Source organism: Macrosteles quadrilineatus, unplaced genomic scaffold (genome assembly GCF_028750875.1).
Source record: "Macrosteles quadrilineatus isolate MER2022 unplaced genomic scaffold, UCM_ALF_1.0 Scaffold_9__3_contigs__length_116548681, whole genome shotgun sequence".
NCBI classification, from domain to species: domain Eukaryota; kingdom Metazoa; phylum Arthropoda; class Insecta; order Hemiptera; family Cicadellidae; genus Macrosteles; species Macrosteles quadrilineatus.
Genome location: NW_026542602.1, coordinates 16,902,660 through 16,927,405, shown reverse-complemented (window position 1 = coordinate 16,927,405; position 24,746 = coordinate 16,902,660). Strand labels below are relative to the sequence as shown.

The window sequence follows — 24,746 nt, the reverse complement described above, 5'->3', positions numbered from 1 at the left end:
CCTTTGTGTCAGCTATAAATACAAGATGTATGTTTGGATTGGTCGTAACTCCTATAAATACTTCGGGCAGCGCGGAAATAGTGGGGAGTTGTAAAGGTCGTACTGTGGCTGTTACGTTTAAACTTTGTCTAGCAAACGTGATTTGAGTTAATCAAATCCAAACTGAGAACTATTGGAGCAAGTTTAAAGAAGGTGGTAAAATTATTATGTAAAAATTACTAACAGAAATTTGGAATTTGTAAGTTTATGTTGCATTAATAAATATTTTTAAATGTCCATAAGAATGATTTATTTAAAGTGTTGATATCACTCATTATAGTAGAGTTACAACTTACAAGATGTCCGAGAATATTAGTTGGCCAAGAACTTTAAAGTGGTTTTAAAAGGTTCTGTGGCATTTTTTTGTTGAAGGTCATCTAAAAAGTAGGCTTTACCTTGTTGTCAATCAGCTTAAAAGTTGTAACTGTGTTTTCGACCGTTTACGCTTGAGCAGCATCGTCGAGGTTAAATCACATAACACCGACAAATACACATTGCGATTAAACAATACAAAAATGAACAGGCCTGTCGCACACATGGTACCGACATTGTCACAGTTGACATTGTTACGATCCGAGCAAGACGCCGACTCTTAAAATTCTTAACGTAAATCTAAAGTTATGTTACAGCTGAGGCACTAATAACATGGATTTTAATTAAGTTCATCATTGATTTTAGGTAATTCCAGAAGTTTCTGCTGAACACCCCCTCCTCTACACCAAAAATTCTATTAGTTTACTGTCCCTTGTAATGATGTGAAAAGAGTGTGTTGCTGAAAAGAGTGCAAGAGTGATGCGTTTGATTCCCAGGTCCCAGCATATCCACATAACATTTAATAATTTTGTACCTCTTGCCTTAGGAAGTATTGTGTACAATACCTCTTACCAAATACCACAAGCACAGGGTAAAAACCTTCTTTATTTCCTTCCGAAATAAAAAAATTTGCATTAAGTAATTGTGGACTGGTTTATATTGTTAGGGACTGAGACTGTCTAATGCTAACCTGCAGTATCTGGTGCTGGAACTCGTGCCCGTTGACCAGGTTATTGAGTTCATTTCTCCGACTGAGCGCCGGACTACTTGATGGCGACTCTCTTGTCATCTCTGTAACAAACGTAGAGTTGTGTAAAGGACATTTTAGTTTGAACTGCTACTAACACTATAAGCACAGCTTAAGACATTCCAACAGACATGGGTGGCAGGATTCAAAGGTAATCTTAAGTCCTTCACATCCACATTCAAAAATGTACTTACTATAATAGCAACTCAGCTTTGTCTTATACACTCCCTATATTGAATTGCTATGCTCAACGGCCCATTGTTTCTTCAAAAACAACTTTTATATGAAACGCAAAAAAACATTATTTATGACTGTCTAAAAGCCATAATTTATTGTTCAAATTTCCATAACTGGTTTGTGTTTGTCCCTATTATCTTTACGACACCTTACAATCTGTCCTGTACGTAGCATAGTGTGCAGTAATTAACAAACCATCTCTCAGACAAGATTTCCCTAAGTAATAGTTATATCAATACTTTATATTGTTATTTTTCTTGTATCTATTGTAAAATAATAATGCTTACACATAGAAATAAAATGTTTACTTAGGTTGAACACTTTCTTAAAATAGTATTTGAATGTTTATTCTGCTATTTTTAAAACACACTAACATTAAAGTGACAGTTTAAAACTATGGTTCCACGGACTGCGAAACTTCCGCCACAGTGCGTAGTTTTTTGTTGCGGAAATTATGCCGCGTAAAATTTGGAGTGGTGGTTCTTCTGACTGCGGAAATAACGTTGCGAAAAATTCAGTTCTGTCCAAACTAGCGACGAGTATAGATAGGAAGAGGAAAGCCCTCGTGGCTGTGATGCTTTATGATTGTGATGATGTTATCGATCTTTTATCTTTATTGGTGTCAACTCATACACAGATAAACAGATTACCTGTTTTCCCAAGTTTTTCTCTAGTTGTAATCCAAATTACGTCTTTTTTTGCATTGTTTTTGTACTCCGGGTCACTCAACTTCCACAGCACATCATGTTGAGACACCAACTCGACAAGTTCCTCCTCTTCGGTCAATGAAAAACGTTCATCTACACCTCTTTTTACCACACAAGACATAATGAAATTGCAATAACTACATGGTCACAATAGTTGATAGCTCCTCTCCGCTGGCGGATTCCGCACTGCCAATGCTCTCTGACCAGTATGATTTGGATGCCCTGTGGAACCATAAATTTTGAACGCGTAAACGCACATCAGTGGAACCACCGCACGGCCAAAATTTCGCAGTCTGGGGAACCATAGCTTAAAATTCAGTAAGTTTTTTACTTTGGTGGAAAATTCATGTTACTGCTAAATCAATGTAAACTGTTAACACAGTACTACAAGCTTTTTTTTTAAACCAACTACTCCTCTTTACATACATTTATTTCAAATATATGCGATCAAAGTTTAATCATATACCGTACTGTTCCAAATCCTATATGCACCTCACAAAATGTGCGATAGCATACATAGCTGACTTTGAACTTACAACTTGCAGTCGGGATTGAAAAATGTGAGCTACTAAGAGAAGACATTGTATTAATTCACACCACTTGTCGTCAACAATACATATTTATCAAAAACACATCATGTCCCAAAATGTATTTGTATGTTTTGCGTGGCAGTTTGATAAATCTGTTGACATGTTGATAGCAATAACTGTCTGAAGATTAAAGGCATAAAGTATTCACAGGCTGCCTGAACATTGGTCAGTATTCTCAGAATAGCTGGACTGATTGATAATCAATAGAAGACTGCTAGGTGCCCCACGCTCCACTCAGCTTGAGGTGTTTCTTTGCTCAGCAAAATACAGAATAATCCAAACAATAATACAGTACTGCAATTTACTAACTTATTCAAAACCATCACATTTAATACTTTCTATTTGTTTGTTGCATTGTTTAAATTAATAAATAAATAAGCAAAGTGTACAATTTTTATCGGCACAAACCTAGTGTTTTGCACTAGATTAAAATAATAAACCTTCACTTACTGTCGAGTCAAAACATACAAGATATAAACAAGTTCACTGGCCATTGGTTAATATATTCATGTTTTTGATCATAGTTTAAATTAACAACCAGTTATTACAATGGGGTGATCATAGAGAAACCATTCAGTTTTAGTTATAAAACTAACATTTTTTAAATTTAATTAGTAAGAAGAGTCATTTTTTAATACAAGGCACGTACACAATTACGGTATCCAAATATTGTTTAGGCTCTGACCACATTTATAACAAAGGGTGAATGTTGAAAAAATCATCCTCTAACGGAAAAGTTCCTTGGGTGAACATTTTGTTACCGGCAGTGAAATTGTTGTATGTAGTGAAAGTTTTTGAGTTCTCGTGTTGGAAAGAACTCTTTCCCATTCTGGTAATAGTACTGCACATTAAAACCCCCTTTAAATCCAGACCTTTGTGTCCCAAGTTACATGTTCAAGTGAGTTGTAATTTTCTGTTGTGAGACTCACCTTTTTGAGGGAGGTGGGCGAATGGGGGACTGATCTCCACAGACCGGAACGGCCCCACCTCTTCTGAAACACACACAACATTTTCAGAAATACTATATGTCTTACACAAAACTATACAATTATCAATCAATTAATCAATATTATCGCCCACCACATAACCAAAAGTTGCACGGCGTAAAGTGGTGCAACGAACAAAGAAATACAATTCAACTGTTATTTACTACGCAAACTTAACAGTATGCAGGTAAAGAATTTTTTTTTAATTTTTAAATTTTGTTTAGTTAAAAATCTGTATCTACTAACATAATTTTAACTGAATATCAGTATAACTCCAGGCATTGACTATTGGATTCTGTATCAATAGTCAACGCTCCATTTAATTTACACTGTACAGACTATTATCATCCGAATAATCAGGAGAAACAAATGAACTAGCAAAATACCGTTTTTACGGTTATCAGTTAAAAACGTCAGTTTAAGCTAACCTCTTACATATTTTCATATGTCCCATAGTTTTGTCCATCAGATGTACTTTTGCTGTCTTTTTTGTTTGTGCTGTAATGTCAAAACGTACATTATTGAATTTGTTTTAAAACCATTTTTGGTTTATTAACAAAAACCTTTGAAGAAACACACAACTATCTGTATTTGAATATCCAGGTGGGGTCTGGTCCCACTTTAAATGAGCTTCATACCATAACCTTTTATCGATTAAAACCTCCAATATCAACCCTTTAAAATCAACAATCTAATTTCGTAAAAGCTGATGAAAGACTACAACGATTTGATCACCCAAAGTCAAACCATGTGTGAGACACCCAAAGACACTATCTGTCTGTCGTCTGTTGTAATATCTGCCGCCAATTTCTGAGGAAGGTTGCGCCACGAGGGCAGCTATTTTTACTCAGAGGGACAAGTGGAGTAGGCCTGGAGATAATGGACGATCTGTGAGCCGAAGCTGTGAAGTGACAGGCAGGATGGACGCTGGTGTCAATGGCGCACTGGCGCCACTAAACAAGTCATACTGGTGCTAACGGTCCTGAGAAAGTGTTAAAAGAAAAACCTCCAATAACAAAAGCCAAAAACAGAGACCGAACATGTCCTACACCTAGTGTCATCTTAGTAATCATTGACAGGAGAGCTTTCAACATGAAAATGCTAGACTTTCCAGTATATCTACCTCAACTGTCAGTCACGAGCGCTGGACCTTTAAATAAAACAATGTCCAACTGAATATTATGAACTGGCAGGCCCAGCCACAGTAGCATTGGCAGGTCTACAAAGTAGGGTGAAAAGTATCCTCGTTGAATCCAAAGTCAATGAGTGTACAGTTGAACCTCTATAAGACGAATTTCAAGGGGTACGGGAAAAATTCGTACTATAGAGGTATTCTTAATAAAGAGGGTCGTTTTATCGAGGTTTAATGCTGCTGTTATTCTTCTTATAGAGGTTTCTCCTCGCTCCAAGGTTTTTCCAAACAATGACTGAGGAAGGAGGAGGGATGGGTGGGGGTTTCATGTTGAGACAAGCTTCTGTTTGTTTTGAAAACTACGTACTATGGAGGTTAAGATTATGATAAATTCGTCTTATAGAGGTCACGTTCGTCTTGTAGAGGTTTTGTGCTAAGAATATTCGTTGTAAAGGGGTTAACCAGTCCTAGCCCATGTCACAAACAAATTCGTCTTATGGAGGTTTGTTAGTTAGTTACTACGTTGTATAGAGGTGTTTTTAGCATTAACCTATATGAAAGTGTCAAGGGGATTAAAAAAAATTCGTCTTATCGAGGAATTCGTTTTATCGAGGTTCGTACAAACGAGGTTCAACTGTACCTGTTGCCAGGTCGGCTGTTACTAGTACAGGTCCTCTAGATCTGGTATAATGACGCCGTGTCCTTGAATGTTCCCCATGACATATAAAGCAGCACACCAAGCCAAGCCTCTACAATACCTGCCTCAACTGATATCGACGCAGGTCATTGACCCAGTGTCCATGAACGGTTAGAAGACAGGTATTCTGCCAGTACCTACCAACCAGCTGCCATACATACAGTATCACAACTGATATTGGTAGGTCTGTCAAAGTGCCGTTGATTACCTGTGTTGGTCCTCCTAGGACAATGACCCAATGTCCTTGAATAACATGACAAGCACTGCCCGGTCCAGCCTCAACTGGTTTGTTAACATACTGTTATACTTTAATCAGCAAAGGTCCTCTAACCATAAAAATGAAAGTTTTGTAAAGTATTTGTTTAAAAGTGCAACAAGACATTTTGGTACCATCAGATTTATCCAGTAGTGATCCAAGGTACATCTGCATCACAACTATTAGCAACAAGTCTGAATGGCCCGATGATGGCTTTGGCAAGGCAAGGTGCAGTTTCTTACTGCCCTCGTTTTCTTCAATTTAGTTTGCTACGACGATTTTGTTTCTGAAAATAAATTATCTAAGTTAGTTCTTTATGTCAGTAGGTCAGTACAACAGTTCAGAGAGAATGGGCACCAAACTGACGATCACTTTAAAACTGTACAAAAGGGGTTTTAACAAATTAAGAAGCACAGGATAGTAAGGTTCAATCTCAGAATATTGTCTGACATCTTTCTTTATCCCTCCTTCCTGCATGTTCGACGATTCATTAACTTTGTTGTTGCTGTTGCACTGTCAATACCCATGTTATTATATTCAACCACAAACAACACGAAGAAACTACGAAAAATATTAATAGCCCAGCATTACAGCATCATTAACTTCAATGCTTCAACGTAGCTGTCATCAGAAAAGGAAGGCATAACAAAGTGTAGTAAAAATTTTCCAGGCACGTTTTGAGCGGCGCGGTGACTAATCATTATTCTCATTTATACCAGTGTTCTGTGGTAGCGGTAGCCTTGGGATTTGTTTATTCGGTTGGCACGCCTGTGGTCACTATCACTATCGGACTAGGGCTCAGTGCTCGAACTTCGTCCGTCACTACGTAGTCCAATCTATTTTCGTCTATCTTACACCAATAAATGAATCATTCGCCGAAATTGATTAGTTCCTCCATTTCTAGTCATTGAGTAAACACGGGTCATGGGAAATGTTTTATTCTGTGGTTCATGTTTCCAATAGTACACAATAGAACAGTGTAATACTATGTAGTCAACAGTTAACCCTCTTCCATTTTTACAAGTAGCAAACACCGAATCCGTACATAAAAATCTGATTATATTAGTAAATGTTTTCAAGAGGCCTTGACATTTACCCAATTTATCAGTTCGTTGAACAAATTTGACAAAAACTTGAAACATGAAAAATCGTGATTATCAGGAGCAACAGCAAGGTACTAGTTCTAAGCAAAGCCAAAGGTAAGTGGGATCTTTACCAATACAGGAAGTACCGGTACCTAATATTTTTGTTGCAAATATTTCCCGTGACACCTTTTTGAGCATTTGGTTCAGTTAAAGCATTGACTAAGGAAATTCCCTTGTCTGTGGTTAAAGGCTCGTCACACACTGCGTCCGGTACGGTGAAATCGGATCAGGCATGCCGGATCAGGTAAATTTGAAAACCATTAATTCAAATGGAAGTGCCCATTCAGTACAAGTCTCGAAAGACAATACCTAAATTTCACAGTAAATGATACCTATCCTGGACATCCGGCTGTAGTTTAATAGCCACGACCTTAGCGGTATCAAAACTCTTCTAGTCTTTTTCTTGGCGAAGAAGTTTTAAAATGAAGTACAGAAAGTGTGACATGTAGACCCAACTAGGCTAATTCAATGAGTGCACAACACGTCAGTCCAAGCGGCGGTGACAGTGCGGACATCAATGGTGTGGTTGTGGTAGTAGGTCTAGAACCACGCAGTCTCGACCGGTTGTCGGTCGCGGCGTTCCGAGAATGGGCGGCGGAAAAATACCGAGGCCAGCGGCGGCGGCGGCTCGGGACTAGGGCACCATCAGACAAAGTGTAGCGCCGACGAGGTGTCTGCTGTGCTCGAGACAGGATATGCAACACACCGCACCGTGATAATAGTGCCAGACAAGGCGTACTTTCGAAACAGCCATCGCCGACATAAAACTACCATTTAACCGGCTGAATATCTCCAACAAGACATGTTCCCAGTAGAACACCCTCCGGAGGTCAGACTTTAACAACCAGACACACCGCACACCTCCGATTGATTCGAATATTTCTAAAAATGCATTAAATCCCTGATAGAGCTTCCTCAGATCAAAAATGTCCAACAAGATACTTCTCCAACACAACCTACACCCCAACAAGGCACAACACCGAAAATATATCTCCAAAATGACACGCCTCCGATGGAGCTACAATTGAGTATTTTGAGTGTATTTTAACAACAATAGCTCCGACAAACTATCTCCAACAAATCATACCTCCAATATGATTTCCGACCAGGTATGCCTCCGAAGATGGTACTGTATTGAGAGGTCCCAAAAGAAAAGTTGAATTTGATTTAAAACCCAGGATTCGGCACGAGATACAACAGGTGTTTGTCGCGCCGCCGGGCAGTAGCGGGCTAGCGGTTGTTTGGTTGTTGTGCGAGGCCGGGCATGGGGCATCATCTGATAGGAATGCCCCATGCCCCCCTCCCACCAGACACTGCCCTACCTTAGTGTTACTGTTACGGCACTATTTCAGCTGTAGTATACACTCACAACAAAAGCCTTTGTAACGCTTTGTTTAAAAAAAGACAGTTGTTGAAATAAACAACTTAATAAATATGTGCTACGCTCACGGCCGCCTTTAACTCGTTATGCTACAATACATATCACTCTTTGAATAATGAAGAACAGTAATTCTAATTAATTTAACTGTACACTTTGATATAAAACTGTACAACTAAATTATACGTCATCGCCGCGCATTTAGTTAATAATATAATAATTATAAAAATATATAAATAAAATAACAATATCGTCGATTGAAAAATTCATCGTGGTAAGAATATCTATAGCGTGAAGAACAATTCTTTCTGAAGGACCAGGTGACCTTAGCTAGGTGCTTTTCGTCGTTCATCTTCTACGTATCTTCTCCCACTACGCACTATGCACATAGTGTGTCGGTGTCGTACGATCTATCCGCATATACATAGGCTACTTTGTGTTGGTGGTTGCGATTACAAAAAATAAATAAATGTTTGTGCAAATTTCACTTTCGCCTTTGACTCTCTATGAAAGTTAATGCATAAAAAAACAGTCATAAGTTTGGTATTTTGCCAGTAGCAAAAGCGCTTGGAAAGGCGGGTAGTGGTGTGTTTTGGAGGGAGGGGACCATGACTCACGGGTACACGACCACGCCATGCCATCGGCAGTTACGGTAGGGCGGTTTATTTTGAGGGGGGTAGCCAAACATCGATTGGGGTAGAGTCGACGCTTTTCCTCCTTTGCGCGCCACACTTGGGCACTTGCCGCTCTCCGCTCTCGCTAACTGCCGCTTAGTGAAAACCTAAACAAACCATTCCAACCACATACCTCATCGACCCGCGGTATACATTATGTCAAATATGTTAAAAAAGGTTAGCTGAAGGATTATTACGGACATTAGCTTCGTTGTTAGTAAAAATTGAAAATGTCCTCGACCTGCAAAACTCACCATCAAAATTGAAATCCAAACAAAGATATATAGACAAATTATTTGGTTGAAAATTGTCTCCACACTATCGTTAAAATGATTTATTTACATAAAAAATAAATACCAATTTTGCAAAGGGGAAAATCTACTTAGCCCTAACAAACTGTCCGCAAAACACTCCTAAAAAGAAATGAAAACAATCAAAATCACACATTCCTCTTTCACATATAAAAATCTAACAGTAGTAGGCAAAAATATTGTTTACAACCATATTTGGTGTAGATTGGTCAAAAAATACTTTAACATTCGGTCCTTGATTCCAAAAGAGTACTTGCATATATATATCATACGGTATCTATTGCTTTGGTTCCTAATCTAAAGATCCCCGCGCATCGTGCCCACACCTAAGGCTACTTCGCGTCAGAATTATACCATGCGAACTTGTAGTTACTTTATTGAGTTTCATCACACTGGTTCCTAATAATACCCCCGCCGCAGCAAACCTGCAGACTAAGCGAATTTCCTTTGACTGATTGGATTTACACTGAAATGTCTACTTAAAAATATAACATTTATTCCCGATTTAAATAGAATTAGTTTAACAAGTACTTAGGTTTGCTGCATCAGGAAGGGTAAAACTGTTTTTTTTTGTAAAATGTTAATAGTTAGTAAGAAATAAAAACATTTTCCAAATTTGATCAAAATATGTTCATAAACAAGCAAACTACAACAGTTTACTCATTCTCCATAAGAATAACATGGGAATTTTAAATTTACAATTTTTTGGAATTTTCTCCGTAACCATTAGGCGCATAATAACGCTTCAATATACTAAATTATTTGTTTTTTGAAGCTCTACAAAATGGTTTGGAAATTAATTGCTAAATTTTATGTTTTTTGGGTCAAAATTGGGAAAAACCTATTTTTACCCCATAAAACCCCCCGTAAACACCCGTTCCCATGGTCCGATCATGCTGGATCGCGAACTCGTTCGAATAGACGTAGGTTTACACGTTTGTACCAAATTTCATCAAAATCGGATCATTTTTGCTCGAGTTATTGTGCTGACGGACATATATATATATATATATATATATATATATATATAAATATATAAATATATATATATATATATGAATTTGAACGGATGGTGTTTTTGGCCTCTAGGGACCTCAAAACGAAAAAAAAAATCGGTCCCGCGTCCAGGTCTTACCATGAGTACTACGGTAATAGCTTATTCCCTATATGGGAAATTCGCTAAAAGGAAGTATTTGGATTAGATAATATAGATTTAAAATAAGCATGAAAAAGTTACTTAATGAATATTTAGGGTTGCTGTAACGAGGACCGAGGAACATAAACAAAGGCTATTATCGTAGGCGGAAAGGCCTAGATCCAAGACCGATTTTATTATAAAATTTATGGGAACAGGGGTTTTAAAATTAAATGTTTCAAAAAATGTTTTTTTTTATTTTTACCCTTAAAATATGGAAATGCCCAATTATTTTCATTACAGCTATTATGTAAAGCTTAAAAATATAGAAAGTTGTATAGTTAAGCATTGTTGTACAATTAAAGGTTAAGAAGAAAATATATAAAAAAAACTGTTCATTCAAAATAATTTCCATATTATTCTTATAGAAAAATTGAAGAATTTAACTGAAGCTTGATTGAAAACCTTCTTGTTTATTGATATATTTTGATCAAATTTGGCCAACGTAATTTATTTCATCCTATACAATTGATATTTTATAAATAAACACTTTTCCCCCTCTTTGTAGCATCAAATTTAAGTACTCGTTAAATTAAATGGAGCAATAGATATCCGACTTGTTTATGGAAATATTTTAGGAAATTTGCTTAGTCTGCAGGCTTTCTGCGGCTGGCATTGTTTTTACACTATTTTACAATACAACAATGAAATAAATTTTCCCCATTTGAGTAAGTACTGTCCATGAATATATACTGTACAACGATAAAACCTAACGCAATTAATCAATTCTTATTGATAATAAAATTGAAGACAATGCGCTTTGGCACTTTTAATAGCAGTTAACACACAAGCAAAAAGTCATTTACATGCGTGCATTTGCATTTTAAAGCTTAGTTTGGCGGTAAAATTAGTGATCTTCTGTAAGTTCGAGAAACTCAGACGACTATTTTAAAAGCAGCGGTTTTATAGTTTACATACCCCACCAAACTCCCCTTTTTTCCAATGGTCGAATCAAGCTGGGTCAAGAAGTCATTTAAATTACTAAGTCCATTAAGTTTGATCCAAAATGCATTGAAATACAGTAAAATATTTTTTAAGAGACTTGTCTTGTAGATATATGTATTTACAAAGTATACAAAAAGGCTATACAGTAAGTGTTTTTGTTTGCTTCATGTGATCGTGACCCTAAAAAGTTAAAGTTCAGCAATCCCAAATCTAGATGAATAGTACTGTATATACTGCGGAATTCCATATGGAATAGATATTATGTGTTAAACGCACGACACTTCGGGTGGTGATGAACAAGCGATGGGTCATATAACATGCACTGTACTTAAGACCAACCTTGTTGCATGCGTTTTTATAGGAGTAACCCAGAGAGCACAGAATGTAACCATACATCAATTGGGGTGTTTTTTTTATATTTAAATCGGGGAGGTTCAATGACTTGCGGACTGCGGTCGAATATCAAAGTTGACAGCTGAATTTTGAGTGATCCGGTTTTGAACCCGTACCAGTTTGCGATTATGGTAACGAGTAACAGTACCGAGTGTTCCAGTTTTGAACCTGTACCAGTTTGCGATTATGGTAACGAGTAACAGTACCGAGTGTTCCAGTTTTGAGCCTGTACCAGTTTGCGATTATGGTAACGAGTAACAGTACCGAGTGTTCCAGTTTTGAACCTGTACCAGTTTGCGATTATGGTAACGAGTAACAGTACCGAGTGTTCCGGTTTTGAACCTGTACCAGTTTGCGATTATGGTAACGAGTAACAGTACCGAGTGTTCCAGTTTTGAACCTGTACCAGTTTGCGATTATGGTAACGAGTAACAGTACCGAGTGTTCCGGTTTTGAACCTGTACCAGTTTGCGATTATGGTAACGAGTAACAGTACCGAGTGTTCCAGTTTTGAACCTGTACCAGTTTGCGATTATGGTAACGAGTAACAGTACCAAGTGTTCCGGTTTTGAACCTGTACCAGTTTGCGATTATGGTAACAAGTAACAGTACTAAGTGTTCCAGTTTTGAACCTGTACCAGTTTTCGATGAGCGCCACGGGCCGCCTCTGCCTCTCACGGTGTTTATATCCGCCTATTTTTAAGGCCGCTATTCTCGTCTCGTCGACATCTGTTTTCAGTCCTCCACCACCTTGATGTTGTTTGCACTCGTGGTCCAAACAATGCTTTATGCTAGTGGAATATACGCCGTTTTGGGATGTATCGAAATCAGAAGCTGCGCCGTATTATTTGTGAAATTAGCCTATATTGGGTTTTTTGCGGCTTTTCATCACAGAACATACATTCTGAGAGTTGGAATACAACTCCAGCTAGGGGCACATGTCTGGATTTTGGTTACGTTTGAAAATAAACTGGATCATTCCACTATTTTCTCTATACAGTATCATCATTATAATCATGTTCATAACGACTTTTAGCTACTATCCTGTTTGAAAGACCAGTTCAATGGGTTACCCAATGCACATTTTGACCGTTGTTTTACTTTACATCACGAGATTAGAGCCGAGCATACGCTGTCAATAAAATATAGATATTTGCATTTCATATTTTTGTATGAATAGACCGATGTAAATATTGAGTTCCTCTTCAAATCTTGAAGGTTGTACATTTGTATAGCCTAATAATAAATGCATTTTTATTAAAATTCTAAAGAATTTTGATTCAATATTGATGAAAATATAGCTTCAATGTTATTGGGTATTTTACAAAATATTTTGATGAATTATCTTTTACGCAAATTACTACATTTCAATATGTTACTGTACTTGAAAATACATTTTAGACACAAATTTATACTTTGAACTTCTTAAAGAGTAGCGTATCAATTTATATCAATTGTATTTATTTATTTATTTATTTTACATATCAACGGACAAACTCCATTTTTTTTTTTTTTTTTTTTGTATCGATTGACAATTATTTGTAATGGAAAATCAAAACTTAACTAATGACCTCCCCCTCCTAAAAAAACAAACTTTGTTTATTATTGGATACTTGGACCAGGAACCAGAATGAATTCAACAAATAAGACAAAACGAAAACAATGTCCTGTAAATAATGAATCATTTGTCCAAGAGTCGTTGATGTGTTGTCCTATGGAATACCAAAGCAGTTCTTCCGACAAGTTGGCTTATCATCCAACGTCCTGTGTGTAGTCGCCGGCGTCATACAAATGCAGCGTGTGTGCTGGAGACAAAATGAGCTTGTTTACAAGACACATCGGTCTGTAACGTTTTGACCAATATTTAGCTTTAAAAAATGTTTTTGATTGCTATATATGAAAGTTCCACCGGTATCATAATCATAGAATACAAGGAGTAGGCCTAAAAATAAGAGAAGCTGTCAGGCAAGGCTCCAGTAGATTGTGTCAGGGCACTGATAGAAGGGTACAGTTATTACATGTCTCAATATCACCAGAGAATGCCTGGAAGCCGGAGTAAAACATTTGTTTTGTGGTGAATATCATTCCAGTCTATCTTGGTGGGCGTCACAACGAAATTACATCTGACAGATGAATGATCTTGACTGGGACAACCATATTATAAAGGCTACGTTTATAAAAATCTGTAATTTATTATTCTAAGAATACCAAGAGAAGAGGGACACTTACTATACATTTTTAACATTGGAGTTTTATATCGTCTGAAAAAACTAAAAGCGTTATTTGACAATATAAATGTGTCGACCGTGTTTTGATTTAGATTTAACTGAAAAAACTAATAAAATTGAACTAAACGCAAGTTTTGCCAACTATTCAGTATGTTTTAGGTTTGGAATAACATTCAAATTCAAATTAAAATTCGATCAAAATATCTCAAGAAATAATACCACTCTAACATGGTTTCACTACTTTCACTTTGTTATTTTAGTTCAGTAATATGAGTACTGTATGACTAATATGTTAGGCCCATTACAGAAACGAGCCTCAAATTATCACAACCGTAACCAACTATATAATTAATTAATTTGTCAGCTAGTATAGTTAAGATTTGGCATAGTACAGCATGCACTGAGGATTTGTGCGTGAACGATAAAAAGTGAAAATGTTTTAGTAAACAATATTCAAATTAGGGTATTTAAAATAGCCAAAAAATGCCATGTGTCGATTAAACTGTTATGCAATCTATTTTAAGAATATCATAAATAAAGAGCCTCACAATGTCATATCGAAAAGAAAACATTGAAGAAACCACGTAACCTATGTGTAGAAATTAATTGTCTTGACGCTCCCTTATAATGAATCTTGCATAGAAATGACAGAGTATAAATCCTTGGACTACACTATTTTTACCATTTGACACGCAGTTGCAATAATTACATATATTGAACACCACAATAACTGTCGCAACAATCCGTTTGATTACAACGAGCGACAGTGTTATCAATCCATACCTTGAACAAGACTTACCATGATTGTTGATTTTTATTGTTAAAATGTGCTTATGGGACAATTTTATTACAAATTCAAAGATAAATTACAGTATTGTCATTCACAAACAAGTGTGTGATGTCAGGTTATGTTTTCAATAATGCTACTACTTGACCATTGAACTTTCGAGTTAACCTGAAAAAAAATCATCGGGTCCAGTGTATAAGACGCTAAACACACAATGTTAAGTGCTAACCTGTCCTGATCCCGTTCACTTTGAAGCGTTGTTGACACACTGTCAGCTGATAGTCACATAAACAACACGTCTCTTTACTGAGCGTCGCTAGCGCGCACTAATCCGAATCCGATTCCACTGTTCAACTGTTGGGCCGAGCGAAAGAGCGAGCCACCGTCGTCAAGGGATTCTCGGAACCAGTGTTGCCCTTGCCAACACAACGGCGTGAAATGTCCCACACCGCACCGACTGTCGTTCATTCCGCTAAAATAAGACTTCCTCCGCACCTCTATACGACTGTCACTGTACACGGGCAAACGAACTGAGTAAATAAATAACCAACTCTTCTGCGTCAATCGGACTGGCAGTTCAAAATGACTCGTCCCTGAAGACGAAGAGACGCCCACTGCGAAATGTCACTTCAGCAGGTGTGACGGGAGGGAGACGGGATCACTTACCTTCGTCCAACATAACACACGAAGACAACAGGCAAAAAAAATACGTAAGCCACTCCTTGTGTCCGTCCCCCAAACCACGCCTCCTGTCCCTATCCCTTAAACGCCAACCTTATCCCTAAATCAACCCTTATCCCATTCTTTATGAAACCACTGCACATATTTAATCACTCTTATTACTCACATTATCACCAAATTATCCTTCTATTCCTCGCTTTACAACAAATCAATTACTCTGTCTCTCACCTAATCACAAAATCAATCCATCTATCCCTTGTCTTATCACAAAATCAATTCCTCTTTTCCTTGCCTCATAAGATATAAATACCTCTATCCCTCACCTTATCACAAAATCAATCCATCCATACATTGTCTTGTCCCAAAATCAATTCCTCTTTCCCTTGCCTCATAACATATCAATACCTCCATCCCTAACCTTATCACAAAATCAATCCATCTATCCCTTGTCTTATCACAAAATCAATTCCTCTTTCCCTTGCCTCATAACATATCAATACCTCTATCCCTAACCTTATCACAAAATCAATCCATCTATCCCTTGTCTTATCACAAAATCAATTCCTCCATTCCTTGCCTCATAACATATCAATACCTCTATCCCTCACCTTATCACAAAATAAATCCATCTATTCCTTGCCTCATAACAAATCAATCCATCTATCCCTCACCTTATCACAAAATCAATCCATCTATCCCTCACATTATCACAAAATCAATCCATCTATCCCTTGTCTTATCACAAAATTAATTCCTCTTTTCCTTGCCTCATGACACATCAATACCTCTATCCCTCACCTTATCACAAAACCAATCCATCTATCCCTCTTCTTATCACAAAATGAATTCCTCTATTCCTCACCTCTTAACAAATCAATACCCCTACCCCTCGCACTATCACAAAATCAATCCCTCTATCCCTCGACGTATCACAAAATCACTCCATCATTCATTTCCCTATCACTATACCTTTCAACCTATTCCTTCACAATATTCAGCATCCCTGAAATAACGAAGTGAGCTCAATTCCTCACTCCATCCCTTATCAGTGTCCTATAATTTCCCTATATCCTACAGCTTGTCCCCCTCCCCCAGTCTCCAGGTGCCCAGGTGGGCGCGGAGCTATGTTATGTTGTTGCCATTTCCACAGCTGATGTCACAGTTTCATTCTCCGCTATAAATAGCCTCTCGGAGCGGTCAAGGGCAGCCGCAACTTTAGCTGACATCCGGTAGGTCCTCCCCTGCACACACTTTTATTTTTACCTTAGGTATCCCAGTCATTCATTTTCCGATGGCAACAAGAGAGATTTCATAATCTTGCATAAGCGTTCCGATACCCATTATGTTCCTGATTTGCAGAGAACCTATTCTTCTATACAAGTAAGTTACCTAAATAAGCTATAACTTATACACACTAATTTAAATAGAAAACATCCTCCTCTAACAAAAGCATCGAGTATAGGTCGATAGTTTTTTTTTTTTTTTTTTTTATTTGCAATCTATTTCATTATGTGTTTCGAGTCAAATTGAATCGTTTTAACAAAAACAAATAAATTGTCATCCTTCGCCCTCACAATGTTGTGCATAACTGCGATTAAATATACCTCTCTGCTCTCCTAGGAATGAGATAAACGGCTTTTCTAATTCCTTTTGTTATCACAACTGCAATGACAATCAATAAAACCACATTTGGACCACATTGGTTCCTTTCAAAAATTGACATGAGATAACTTAGGCTAGGCGCACACGAGCGATTATTTTGAGGCGACTATTTCATCGGCCGATCTGTGCATCATGTATTTGAATGGAAGCGCGCACACAGGCGATCGAGAATTGCGCCGATTTTAAAATCTGGGTTTTGCCACAGATTCGTAGGCGAGGCGATTGTCGCCCGAAAATCTGTAACGTACAGATTGTTATCAGTCCGCGCACACGGTCGACTAAAAAATCGGCCAGTCGCTTGTTGTTCTCCACAGGAGTAGTGTGAGTTGTGTTGTTTTCTTTGCTAAAAAGGCCACAGCTGTTATAATAAAAACTGAAACTTTCAACAGACATTCTATAGTAATTAAAGAACTTTTTACTGTCATCACGTAAAGTGTATAGTTTATAAAACTGTCGATTTTAAAGTCTCTGACTTACTATCGGATGAACCCAATATTTAAGTTGTCTTCTTTTTTTCTTTGGTCTAATTAGAAGAGCACAGACACAGGTTAATTCAACAAAGTCCATTTTAGGGTAGCTTAAACGCACTCAAAAAAATCAATTTCTCAACTAAAAAATCGCCACGTGTGCGCCTAGACATAAATCAAGGGCGATTTATTTTTTGGCGATTTTTTAATCGGCCGATCGAAAAATCGACCGTGTGCGCTAGGCCTACGGTAAGGAAAACGCATCATTTGACACTATTCCTTAAGGTTGCAGATAAGCAACTTTCTAGAGATTGTTTAGATTTATTTTAGATTGCACCAACAAATGTCAGACCATTTTATTCACAATATTTATATTTTCATATTTATTTTAATTACCCGTATGTTTGATTTTTTAAATTCATTATTGTAAACATAAACTTCAGTTTTTGTGATATGTCTGATGATACCAGCATTGCTGGCGAAAGGCCTCATGAAAATAAACAAATTATAAAATACTGGTGCAGTTTTTAGCGAATTTCTTATAGGGAATAAGCTCTTACCATAGGTCTCATGGTGAGACCTGGACCCGGGACCGATTTACTTTTTACTGTAGTTTTGATTCCCCCAGAGCCTAAAACACAATCCGCTCAAATCCATATATATGTTACACTCGATCTCCAAATTCGGACAATGTACGAAACTTTTACCCACTCCGTGATGTGGAAAGTGCAAATTGTTCACGTCGCGGATTGAGCATTTTATTCGGACATAGCCGAAGCGAAATGGTAGTCGCTTCTTGGACAACGAGCCCATTGGAATCAATGCAGCAGTCACTGAGCGTCCATCGCCAGCTTTTACACAGCGTCGGACGCAACAGACACGTTCTTGGACAACTGATCTATTAGCTCAACTGATTTTCTGAAATGCCCAAGTCTAAACGATCTTCGGTGGTTGAACAAATTCAACAAAATTCCCACAACGCGATGTGACCAAAAGTGATTGCTCACGGTCACGGAACATTACACGTTGTAGGCATTTCTAGTTTGCGCAAATCCAGGCAGAACAAACGGAACGGCACCTTTCTAATAGGCTAAGTATTAAGAATTAATTATCTTCTTATATATAATTCAGTTTTAAAACTTATTTGAACGACTGAATCAACTAATAGAAACAACTAAATAGTTCTGAGTGAAACTGATAAGTTAAATTGATGAAATAGTTGTATTTTGTATTATATCTATAAACATTTATTTTATTTTTTGATTTATTAAAAACCATAAAACGAGATCATGCTCAACTGGCTTTCACTGCTATGAATGCAATCTTAGTTATTTGTAGGAAATTGTATTCTCTTTCAGAATATCACCTTCCACTTTGGTCGATTTCCTCAACATTTAAAAGTTATTTGCAAAAAACGCTAAGCAACCTCCGAATTTACAGTAGTGAGATAATACTGAGTTAGAGATATTTTTGTTAAACTTTGTACAACTAAACCTAGATTTCTACCGGACCGATTTTGTTAATTAATTGGTCATTGGAAAGCCCAATTCGTGGAGATTGCAAATAATCATAAAATTGTGATTTTATTAAATATTTGTGGTGAAAATTAAAAATAACAAAAATAAACAAAAAAACTGCTTTTTTAGGTTTAGGTTAAAGGTCGGGTTCATCCAGAACTGTGGGTTCACCAGAAGACTAGCAAGCAAACACAGGAAAAATACCGATACAAAGGATATGTATGTAATGTACACATCTTCAATTATGAAACTTGTTATAGATGTTGATTGTTCTGAGTGAAACTGATAAGTTAAATTAATGAAATAATTGTATTTTGTATTATATCTGTAAACATTTATTTTATTTATTGTTTTATTAAATCCATGAAACGTGATCATGCTCAACTGGCTTTCACTGCTATGAAAGCAATCCTAGTTAATTTGTAGGAAATGATATTCTCTTTCAGAATATCACCCTAAATGTAAGTTGTAAATGTAAGTTATTTTCTTTTGTTAATGTTTCTGTATCCATGATTTAGATTTTGTTTTTGTTGTATATTAATGTAATTGTTAAAATATATGTGTTATATTTATGACAGGTTAAGTGTAAGAAAGGGCCATGTGGCCCTAACTTTTGCCTGTATAAGTAAATAATATTTCATTTCATTTTCATTTCACCCTACATTTTGGTCTATTTACTCACCATTTAAAAGTTATTGTTAAATAAGCTAAGCGACAAAATTTATAGTTGTTAGAAAATACTAAATCTATATCTATAAAAGATAAACAATTAATAGTGCTGCGCCAATTAAATATTAAGATTCCCCCATGTTAATTTAGTGGGAGAAAACCCAACTTTGATTGAAGATCCTGTCCAAACTAATAAAGATTTCAAAAAATGAAAAACCCTTTGCAAAACTACAGATCAGGGCCATTTTTTGACATTTCAATCATCTTCATCAATCTTGTTGTACATAACTTATAACTTAACGATACAAGTGAAAGTTTGTAGGAAGAACATTTCTAAACAGATCGGCGAAATATTATCTCGTAACATTATTTGTATTTCATGTGACGTCTGCAATAAAGAATTGAAGAAAACGTGTCCAATATCATACAAACCAGTACAACTAGACGTAGGTACAGCTTACAAGAGAACGAGTCGATTTAAAGAGTCGTTCTCAGAGCTTAGTCAGCCTCCGTTTGCCTCTCCCTCGGCTCACAACCCTATTTGTCCCCAAGTTACCGTGTCCCTAAGTTTCCTTGTCCCCATCTTTCCGGACACCTCCAGTTCTTTCTTCCTATTGGCTTGGCTAAGTGGGATCTTATAGGCTCGGTACAGCATGGATCTAAAGGCTGCGGTCAACGATCGAAATCGATCACCACTTACCATATTTTTGTTGTATATTTACCGTCTTGTGAGTAACAGTATAAGCGTAAATATATGTTTTAATTGTTATAAGACATTTCTAGTTTTTTATAATATTACAGTACCCTAAACTTAAAGGAGGATTTTTTAACGTCACAGCTTGTTTAGACAACGGGTTCTACGTTCTACTCATATCATGTGAATTTAAACTATCGAACTAAATATTTAATTTAGTACGGGGTTGAAAAATCATATGTTCTAAATTTTGCACGAATGGATCAACTTGGACTTGACTAAATACTGTACCCGTGATAAGGGTGGATGATGATTCATGCTCTCATGAATTTAATTGTTCAAATTTTGATACTCATCGGAGCTACAAGTTGTTTGAACTGTTGTCTGGGCCGCCAAGCACAGTTTGAACTGTCTATTTATTTACATCGTTATCAGCTCGTGACGCCAGCAAGTTAATTTTAACACTAGAAAGTCACCCGTCACAATAACAACGCAGATTTACAGACGTTTAAATACCACTCAACTGAATACAACAGATATGTTATACCAACAATTTGGAAAACATCCCCATGTTATTATGACCATATATCAAAGGAGTAGACATTCCTTAATCTATGTTATACCACTATAATAATTGTCTGTGGTTACACTAATTTAATCTATGTGTCTATGTGTGCCTTCTTTAATCTACGTTATAACCAAGGGGTAAAGAAAATATAATTAAATTCACCATTAAATTATCTATAGAACGCTTAGTTGACACGAACTCTCGAACATTAAACACATTAAACAAGAATCAGATTTCACAACAAGACGTGGAGTCTACTTGCAATATTCAAAGTCAATGATTGTAGCCAGTTTTAGAATCAACGTAGCAAGTCGAGCCACCGTCTAGAGTGCTGTTCTCAATTACTGTATACACCGACATTTTAACAAAACCGGAAGGACGACTTAATGTAGCACATGTTGAGCCATAACAACAATCACATTGTTTGTGCGGCTCAAGAAATTATACAGGTTGAGGCAGACCACCGCGAAACTAATCGAGGTATATCTTTCGTAACAACGTAAATCCCCCTATTTTTACCCGTAGAATTTTTTAAAAATTACTTTGAAACATCCCAAACGCACCGAAAGGGTAGTTTTAGGGGGTGTAGGTAATTTCTGGAAAATATTTAAATGTAAAGTTAAGTTAAGTGATATTATTTTAACGGCATTTGTTCACTGATAATTTTTAAACAAACATTTAAACTTATGTCAATGCTCATGTACAGAGTGTACAAAAATGTCTAAAATTCAAGGTCTTTACAGTTATTGCAACCGCACAACACAATTTTTATCCCAGATTAATGAAAGGACGTGCTTTCCGAAAATAGCCTCAAATTTACCCAAAGTTTACTAATTTTAAAAATACAAGACATATTGAAAAATGTAAGAGCTTTCAAGTGAATTAACTAAAATAGCAACATTAGTCGTGTTGCTAACAACACAATTAAGCTTTACCGTACTCGCACAAAAATTCCGCGCGAGGCGTCGGTCGGTCGGGGTACCACTTACCGGGCTAGTAAGGTAATATCGTTGACTGTAAACAGTCAACGGTAATATACTACAACAGACCAGCTTATATATTTAAGTAATGTTTTAAAATACCATCCAAAAACTAAATGTTAACTCAAGTTTTTTTTTTATTTCCCGATTCATAGAATTTTATAAATTAGCTACATATGTGATTCACTCAATTCACTAATAAAAAGAAATAATTAACTTCTAAAATAAGTCGTTCTTGAAAGCAAACTTTTGTCTGACCAACAGTCAAACTTATCGGTAACTCAGTATCTTTAAGATTACTTCACAATGTCATAATATTGTTTAGTTTCATTCCACAAATTGCCAAGTCCATACCAAGGCTGTACACTCCAAGTAGAACCACTGCTAGGATCAACATAAATCCGAGTGGGAAATGCTAAGTCATTGCCAAGAATGCAGCCCTAACGCGCATGCGCCCACTGCAGTTCATGAAAACCAGAGTGTTATGGTGAAACCGCCTTGGGTTTGAGGGTATGCCAAAAATTCGGCCTGCGAAAATTTCAAAACACTATTAAATGTTTTACTACTGCTTGCAAAAGCAATAACTTAAACCGAATACCGTACCTATGTTTGCTAAATTACCAAACGCAAAATTGGCTTAACATACGAGCAATTGAAAATGTCCGGGGCACTTACATACAACATTAACTAGCAAATACTAACACTACTAACATTTTACTGCACACACTTTATCACTAGCAATAACCGTAATAACTAGAAGCAAAATAACTGACCATATGCCTACAATTAAAAGTACAGATTATTAATATTAATAATATAATGCAAGTGGGTTGACTGTGATCACACGTTAATCCGAACTAAACCAAGCTGTATACGCACTCTGTATGAAGAATTTTCATGGGCATAATCATTGACTATATAACCACAACGTTGTGGTTATATAGTCAATGGCATAATCAACGATCACATTTGGTCTCATCATATCGTTGGGCTAGGCTAATGCAGTTTTTCACGGCTTCTTCCCAGGCCTTTAAAGTTTAAATTTAGTGAGAGTTTTAGTCTTCAAGGAAACAATAACTACAATGCTTTGTTTGTTTTTTTTTACATTCTTTTAGATTTATTTTTTACCCTGCCATACAGTTGATTGGTTAGGACACATACCAATCGATTAGTACACAGTTGTTTATGTAAATGATAGTGATGAGATTATTTATTCTGATAACATTGCAGGGCCCAACACAAACTTAAAAATTGAAATCACGGCTAAGGCATCCACTACTAGTAGGCTAGGGGCATTATTTGCATAATGGTTTGACGTCGATTAGGGTGATTGGTTTTAAATTATTTTATTTCACTCTGCCACACAGTTGATTGATACCAATTGATTAGGATACTAAGTGGCACGGTTAAGTTAATGCAAGTGGTGACTGTGACCAGAAACTAGTTTACTGACTTATTAACTAAATTTTAAAACATAATTTCTGTTGGAAACTTTTCTTATAATTGAATGTGTTAAGATATTATGCCCCAATACATCATCATCCCTGCAACAAAATGAAACCAAGAATTGTATCTAAGTTGAAACTAGAATTATACTTCTGATATAAAATCTGCTGTCTATTAAGCATTACTATCAAAAGTCGAATACAGTATAATTATTTGTTAAAATAACTGTACCATATTAACTAAACGTTCTAATACAAAATCGGACTGAAGAACGCCCTAATAAGCGTACGAGAAGTAAATAGCAAGAGGGTGTTCTAATAAAACATTCAAGCCTTTTGTAGAACACGGTTTGAACCTAATTCAGTAAATAATTGCCTTCCATGCAATAAACAAGAGTTAATTGAGCTGTTAGTGCAGCGGGATATAAACAGCATGATGTATAGTATGGCATGGCGGTTGGGGATAACGTGCATTTATCCCAGTCATACAACCTCGCCGACAATAAGTAATTATGTCAGCATTATTTAGTATTTACTACACATTATCCAGTAAAAATAACCATCCTTATTATTATTATTATAATCTTGTAGTATGGCAAGGAATATCTATTTTTTATTACTTATAACATCACATTACATAAATTAAATTGGATGTTAATAGTAATAAAGGAATAGGCCTACTTAATTTTATTTATCTTAAATTGAAGAACAATTGTTTGGAAATAGAATTAACAAAATTATAATATAACATTTTAATATAAAATTATATCAAATTTCAATAGAAATAATTAGTTGTAATAGGGATACAAAAATAACTTAAGTAGTTTTCTAAATACTGTAACAAGTTTTGCTGAATATTCCAAAACAAAACACTTTCTCCAATAGCCAACTTATAAATAGGTTTTGAATTTAGTTGAGTATTTTATGTTTAGCGGCAGTTTTGTGGTCCTGTGGCGACAAATAAAAAAAAGGTTGGCCTATGTTGAGCAGGTTTGAGAGAATTTTTAAATCTTGTATCATAATAATTGTGGTCATATTGATTCAGCATGAATTTGTCTAAGTTTTCCATGTTCGAAGTGCAAGCATTTTAAATATGGTTGAGAATAAATTATCCACTTTCACTTGTGTTTTGAACGTTATTTTTTGCTACACTACAAAAACAATTTTTTATTTTTTAAATAAAAAGATACACTGGAATATTTTTAAATCCAGTTACGAACATATAAAAAAACTACTGTAATGGAATTTTTTACAAATTTACACTGATTGCACAGTTTTAGTTGTTGCAAATAGAAAAAGTCGA

The 24,746-nt window shown here is 36.2% G+C and overlaps 1 protein-coding gene across 7 annotated transcripts in view; it reads right to left on the bottom strand.

Annotated features, from left to right (window-relative positions):
- LOC129002097 (histone deacetylase 4-like) overlaps nucleotides 1-24,746 on the bottom strand; it is a 130,162-nt gene that overhangs the window by 33,926 nt on the left and 71,490 nt on the right. For 4 of the 7 annotated variants that reach the window (XM_054429640.1, XM_054429641.1, XM_054429646.1 and 1 more), the window contains exons 3-4: nucleotides 3,563-3,625; nucleotides 1,043-1,143 (exon numbers count right to left, since the gene is read on the bottom strand). In XM_054429640.1, the coding sequence (XP_054285615.1) occupies nucleotides 1,043-1,143; nucleotides 3,563-3,625 (164 nt within the window). Of the gene's footprint in view, nucleotides 1-1,042; nucleotides 1,144-3,562; nucleotides 3,626-14,989; nucleotides 15,102-24,746 lie in introns of those variants that run through there. The other 3 variants (XM_054429644.1, XM_054429645.1, XM_054429642.1) reach the window with 3 other exon arrangements.